Raw genomic sequence first — 6,419 nt, 5'->3', positions numbered from 1 at the left:
GTGCCTTGTACCTGTTCATGGATTCTTGTTTTTCAGCTTTTGTGAATAAAGCTCGCCTTTTGTTCCATTTTGAAACCTGCTTCCCTCCTCATTCTGCATTTGGGTCCTATTTTTCCCCAACTCTGACAGATCTGTCAGGGTTGGGGAAAAATAGGTGAACACAATCAGACAATTAGACACACCAGGGACACTAACAACAGGGAGGACAGAACAGCAAAATAACCCCAAAACTAGACACACAAAAACTCAAAATGGAACAAAAGGCGAGCTTTATTCACAAAAGCTGAAAAACAAGAATCCATGAACAGGTTCAAGGCACGAGGTGGCATCCAAAACAAAAAGGGACTGTGACCAACATGAAGGGAGACATGACATGAACGACAAATAATGAACCAACACTGAACACAGGAAGAGACTAAATACAGGGAGGGGTAATCACGAGACGAGAAACAGCCGGGCAGGGGAGGAGAAACACAAGGGCAACAGGTGAACACAATCAGACAACTAGACACAGGGACACTAACGACAGGGAGGACAGAACAGCAAAATAACCCCACAACTAGACACACAAAAACTCAAACCCTGACACACCCATATTATTGAATAATGGTTTGGTCGTACTGCGTGGAGTCAGTAATAGTCAACCTTACCTTAGCATTAGTTCTTATGCTCCCCACAAATGGAACAAACCTCCAGAAACCCGAGGTCTTCACCAGCGAGTTCTTTTTAAGTCAAGCGAAAAACACAACTTTTTACAGCTGCTTACCCAGAAGCCTTTTCACTTGTTTTAGCACCAACTGTATTTACAATGTTGTTTTTAAACTATTCTGCATCTCTTTTATGCATGGATTTTATTCATCTGTTATTCCATTAAGTGTATTTATTGTGTTCCTTTCTGTTGTCTTCTTCTTAGTGTTAATGATGGTGTAAAGCACTTTGAATTGCCTGTGCTGTATAAATACACGTACCTTACCTTATCAATATGTATGTATTTCTTCCACACAGCCCTAGTTCATAAGATTAAAGGGTTGGGATGGAAAACAATAATTTACACTGATCAAAGCTTTATGAATAAGTCATATTATTGCTAATGCTGAAATGAAATACTGTGTACCCTAAAGTATCTATACATGCTGGTCTGAGCTTCTTTCCACTTTACATATTAAGACGAAAGTGTTTGCAGATTTGAGGCAACAGTAAGCAAAGCAATATCCATTAAAGTAATAAATTTCATACGTTTATTTTATATTCTGTTGTACTTTCCATATACAGCCTTTATGGTTAGGTCTGTCAAGCCTGGAAGGAGGATGTCCCCTCCTGTTGCCCCCCTTTTCTCCCCTATACAGTCAATGTTGGTACTCTGACATCTGAATGAATGAATGCTCAAAGAACAGCAGTGTCAAAAGTTGTTGGGCAAATATTATGTGGTTATAATCGACTTGAATTCTCCCATTTTGTTTTGCAGAGCGCTGACCTTTATCCAACACCTCTGGGATGAACTGGAACGACATGTGACCCGACATGATGCTCCTGCTCCTGAATATAAAGACTGAAGTCCAGGCGGTTACAGCAGCAGATACCTTTTAGTTGATACATTTAGTTGTGCACATGCCTTTAAACATGTCCCGTTATCTTTCCACGACTGAATAAATCTAATTTAATGTTCCCATGTTGCTGTGTGCTTTGTGTGTGTGGGTGTGCACTGTCTTTCTAGAACTTATTAAAGAAGACGAATGGGTTTGTTTGTTGGTGTTTTGTGATAAATGTTGTGGTGCTGAACGGACAGCTCCATTAACCACCCTGCACTTCTTTGTATTGGATTTTAAAACACTGCCCCCCCCCACACCCCCCCCAACCCCCCACACCCCTCTGTGTTCCTCTTTATATCTCAGATCAGATAACCTGCACTCAGTCTCTTTCTCAATAGTGGAAGAAGTATTCAGATCCTGAGTAAAAGTACCAATACATAATGTCAAAATACTCCATGTTTTACTAAAAGTCCTGCCATTTAAAGTATAATAAGTAAAAGTACTGCCTCCATATGTGCATACTTATATTATTATGTTCATTTTGGTGTAACAAAGCTCAGCTATTTTTGCACAAATGATTCCCCATTTTCTCAACTTTTCATTTCATTATTTTACCTTTCTTTGTGTACCTTAAACATTGGTTACATCTTTATATATATAGTTAATCATGTTTCCTGAATGTTAATGAATCTGAAAAGTAACTAGCTTTAAAGTATCTGCAGTGGAGGTTTAAAGTAAATGGAAATACTCATGGAAAGTACAATTACCTTCAGTAACTAGAGTAAACATAAACATAATGTCAAAATACTTAATTTTGAAGTTAAAGTCCTGCATTCAAATTCCTACTTCATTAAGTATCAGCAATAGCAATATAGAAAGTCAAAGTAGTAACTCTGCAAAATAAATGCCTCCATGCATAATTATATTATTATATGTATTTTGGTGTACATTACTTTTTACATTACATTGCATTTAGCTGACGCTGTTATCCAAAGCGAGTTACAATAAGTAGACTTTCGTAGACACAGGTATTTTTGCACAAATGATTCACCACTTTCCTAACTTTTCATGATATATTTGATCATTTTACCTTTTTTTCTTTACCTTAAGCAGTGGTTCAATCTTTATATCTTAAGTTAATCACGTTTCCTTAATGCTAAATATGAATACGAAAAGTAACTGTATCTGAAGTGGAGGAATGAAGTAGCATTACATTTAAATACTCATGGAAAATACAAGCATAAGACTGTTAAACACCTGAACTTTTGAAAGAACATCCATAACATTCATCTGTTTGCAACTTATATATCAATATTCCAGTTACTTGTATATAGACTATTTCTATTATATTATATGTTATTTACTTGCAATATTGTATCTGTGTTATTGTGTTGCACTGTTGGAGGAGCTGTGACCTAATATTGTCACTACACTATGCACACATGACAATAAAAGCCTTGCATCTTGAAAAAATACGTAAACGTTTAACGATCGTTTTAAAAGTCAAAAATACTAAACATGTCGAGAATCTTGAATCTTGAAAGTACCGCGAGAAATATCAGACAAATGTGCTTTCTTACCTGCTCTGGTCCCAGTTGGCAGCGAACAGAACCAGAATCTTCCTCCCGTACCGGTCCAGGTTGGACAGCACTCCGGGGAACCCGTCCTTCAGGGCCTGCTTGATGCCCGGGTCTGTCGCCTTCAGGTTCTTGAACATGTCCAGGTTCTGCTGCCGGTACTCGAAGTACTGAGCCAGCAGCCGAAACGCCTCGAAGTGGTTGAATTTCCTGGCGCGGAGGAACCTGAGGATGAACGCGTCGTCCGTCCGGAGGAACCCGATGTCCGGCCGGGTGATGATCATGTCCCGGACCTCCTGGATGTCCTGGTGGAGGGTCTCCGGGTTCTCCTTCAGCTCCACCTTCGCCTTCTCCAGGGTCTCCACGGAGAGGCCAGCCTGTAAGTGAGTCATCTTTGTGGCAACAGCTGGGTGAAACACCAGCATAAAAAAGCAGCAACAGTTTCCTTCTTCTTCTTCTCCTTCTCCTTCTTTCTGGTTTCAGATGGAGGCCTGCTGCTCTGTAATCCACCCTGAACTCATATGATGCATTCTCACTTTTACGCACAGATATTTTTTGTATTCCACCTTTTCCAAAGATCTGTATTGTTTTGATCCAGCATGCATATCATGACTCCTGCAGCTTCAGGCGGAGCATCCAACCTGCTGATCGGGGCGGCCTGATCTCACACCGCCCTCCTCCTCCATCACTCTGTCTCTCTATGTCTCTCTGTGGCAAAATGACGACGACAGCATCACCGTGTCCTCCGGCGTCGCTCGCGGCGGCCAGGAAATGCGGCACGAGCCTGTTAAAACACCTGCTAAATCTCCACCATGCAGTCTGAGATCACCGACACCACCATGCCTCCGCCTTCTACTCCATCTCCATCCGCCGACTAATGCTGATGCTTCTGCTCCGAAACCGTCAAAAAACGATCTGCTTCTCTCCGCGTCTCCCCAGCAACATGCACAATGTATAGGTGTGATTTCAGATTAAAAACCACCGGGATTTTTTAATTTGTTTTACATCCAGCAGCACAGGTGTCCCGCGAGGTTTAGCCACCGGTTTCTGGGTTTTTTTGAAAAAAAAGAAGAGAGAGGTGGGGTGGAGTCAAATGGGTGGAGGAGGGAGGGAGTGGGGGGGATTACCGTCTCCAGTCCGCCGTCTGCTCGCAGGGAAAGTGACTGACAACAAGGGAGGGGGGGGAAGGGAGGGAGGAAGAGGAGGAGGAGGGGGTGGAGTGTAAAGAGATGAAAAGGCAACAGATATGAAGGAACGGTTGCAGGAAGAGAGGGCGAGGTGCTGGATAGATGGAGCTAAAAAAAGAAGAAAGTGGAGGAAGGATGCTGAAAAGAGGATAGACAGATGTGAAGAAGAGGAGGGGGTTTAAGATGAAGGGTGGAGGGATGAAGATGGGGGAGGAATGGATGCCTGAGGTTAAATAAGGGGCCTCAATTTCACCCTTTTCCCTTCATCCATTCTCCCTTAAAGGGACCATATGTTCGCAGGTTTTTAAGCTTTTAAATCATGCACACATTTTTGCATGACCTTTTTAAACGGTACGCATTGGTGGATTGTGTGAAAATGGGCCCCTGGGCATCAACATGCAAAAAGGCCCCTCGTCACCTCTCCTGTCGTGAGTCTCTTTATGGTTTTGTTTTTTTCTTTCTGTCTCTTTGTGGTCATTATGAGTCTCTTCCTTGTTGGTACGCGTCTCTCCCAAAGTGGCATAGGTGAACTTCAGACACTTGAGGGCCCTGTTCATGCTCTCTTGAGGCTTCTTGAGATGTCCTTTTATTGTTGGATTAAGGTGTTTTTGTAGTCTGATATTTCATCAGTAAGTAAGGGAATATGGACATAATGAAGACATCCTTTACTCTTAATTGGAACATATAGTGTACGATCTGTAATTAACTGTAGAAACATTACAACAGATTTGCAGGTCAAATCACATTTAGACTAAAACATATTTCAGATGTGTGGGATTTAAGACGCACTATAATGTTCATTTTCATTTCAGTATGTAGTGTCTCTACTTTAAAGAGTCCTCTCCTGCTGATGTTCAGGTGTATATCAGTATGTAGTGTCTCTACTTTAAAGAGTCCTCTCCTGCTGATGTTCAGGTGTATATCAGTATGTAGTGTCTCTACTGGGACATGTCTCCATCCTTTAATCTTCAAAAAGCTCTTTATTGTTCTCATACTGCCTGTGCTGCAGCTCCTCTTTTCACCCTCTGTCTGAAACCAGAGCCCAGTCTGCTCTGATTGGTTAGCTGGCCGGCTCTGTTGTGATTGGTCATCCACTTAGAGATGTCCCGCCCCTTAGCCTATCACGTACAATGTGTTGGAGCGCTAGCCAATATGGAGCACACAGGTGCTTCTCAATATCGAGGGCGCCTCCTTGGTAGGACATGTCTTCCGAGTCACTTCCTTCAGAAGCGAGGCAAGAATCCTTCCTAGCCTCGGAAAACGAAGAATAGGTGTGCTGGTGTGCGTCCTATGAGAGGCCCCGCCTAAATGGAGCGTGATTTCCGCCAAAGATTTGGAAATTGGTCCGTGCGCAAAGCATTGTGGGAATTTGACCGCGGAGGATACGCATGTGCAGCCTCGAAATGTCTCGCTACGAAGGACGCCGGGCTCGGTAGAATTCCAAGGAGCCTGGACATTGGAACAGTCCTTCGGCGGCACTCGATAGCATCCTTGAAACAGTGGCTCTGGAGCATCCTTCCTTGACATTGAGAAACACCTCAAGTGTTACAGAGTGATGTCACTACTTTTACAGAAGTAAACAAAGATTCCATTGGAGGCGATCACAGGGATTTTAGCCTTAGCAGACCATTTACATTAAAACCTATAGAACACAGTGAAAACCAGAAAAAGCATAGCAGGGCCTCTTTACTTGTGCTTACTTTTCTTTATTAGTCATGTCTCTTTTGCTCTTCTACAGATATTAAATGTGTACCTTTAACGGCCTCATCAACCTGAATGTTTGCAGACAAGATTTGGCTTGTTATCTTTCATCTGTTTAGCACATGCTCTTAGGGTCAATGTTCAATGGCCAAGTCTATGTTTTTGTTTGGTGTAAAGTCTTCCTCTGGGCGGAGACGGGGGGACAAAGTAACAAAAGAGATGTTGCAGGGATGTGGTGAAAGAGGAGGTGGAGAGTACATCTGCAGGGACGGACCCTCACCCTCACCCTGAATTAACTGAGTGAGATCATAATTCTTACAGCAAAGCGGTGCAACACTTACTCTGAGGATTTATTACAGGCAGTCAGATAAAGTGCAGCGACATGGATGAATGGGTGGAGGCGGGTGGGGGGGACAGGCAGCTGC

At 42.8% G+C, this 6,419-nt stretch overlaps 1 protein-coding gene across 1 annotated transcript; it reads right to left on the bottom strand.

Annotated features, from left to right (window-relative positions):
- Positions 1-3,097: 3,097 nt before the first annotated feature.
- On the bottom strand, positions 3,098-4,025 carry LOC104952970 (clavesin-2-like). The gene has a single exon (XM_010779888.1). It carries the CDS (start codon positions 3,529-3,531, stop codon positions 3,106-3,108), a length of 426 nt encoding a protein of 141 aa, XP_010778190.1. The 5' UTR covers positions 3,532-4,025; the 3' UTR covers positions 3,098-3,105.
- Between the last annotated feature and the right edge of the window lie 2,394 nt (positions 4,026-6,419).

The sequence above is a fragment of the Notothenia coriiceps genome, unplaced genomic scaffold (genome assembly GCF_000735185.1).
Source record: "Notothenia coriiceps isolate Sejong01 unplaced genomic scaffold, NC01 NC01_scaffold00000396, whole genome shotgun sequence".
NCBI lineage: Eukaryota > Metazoa > Chordata > Actinopteri > Perciformes > Nototheniidae > Notothenia > Notothenia coriiceps.
The sequence above is the reverse complement of the archived record's forward strand: the minus strand, read 5'-3'. Positions and strand labels throughout refer to the sequence as shown.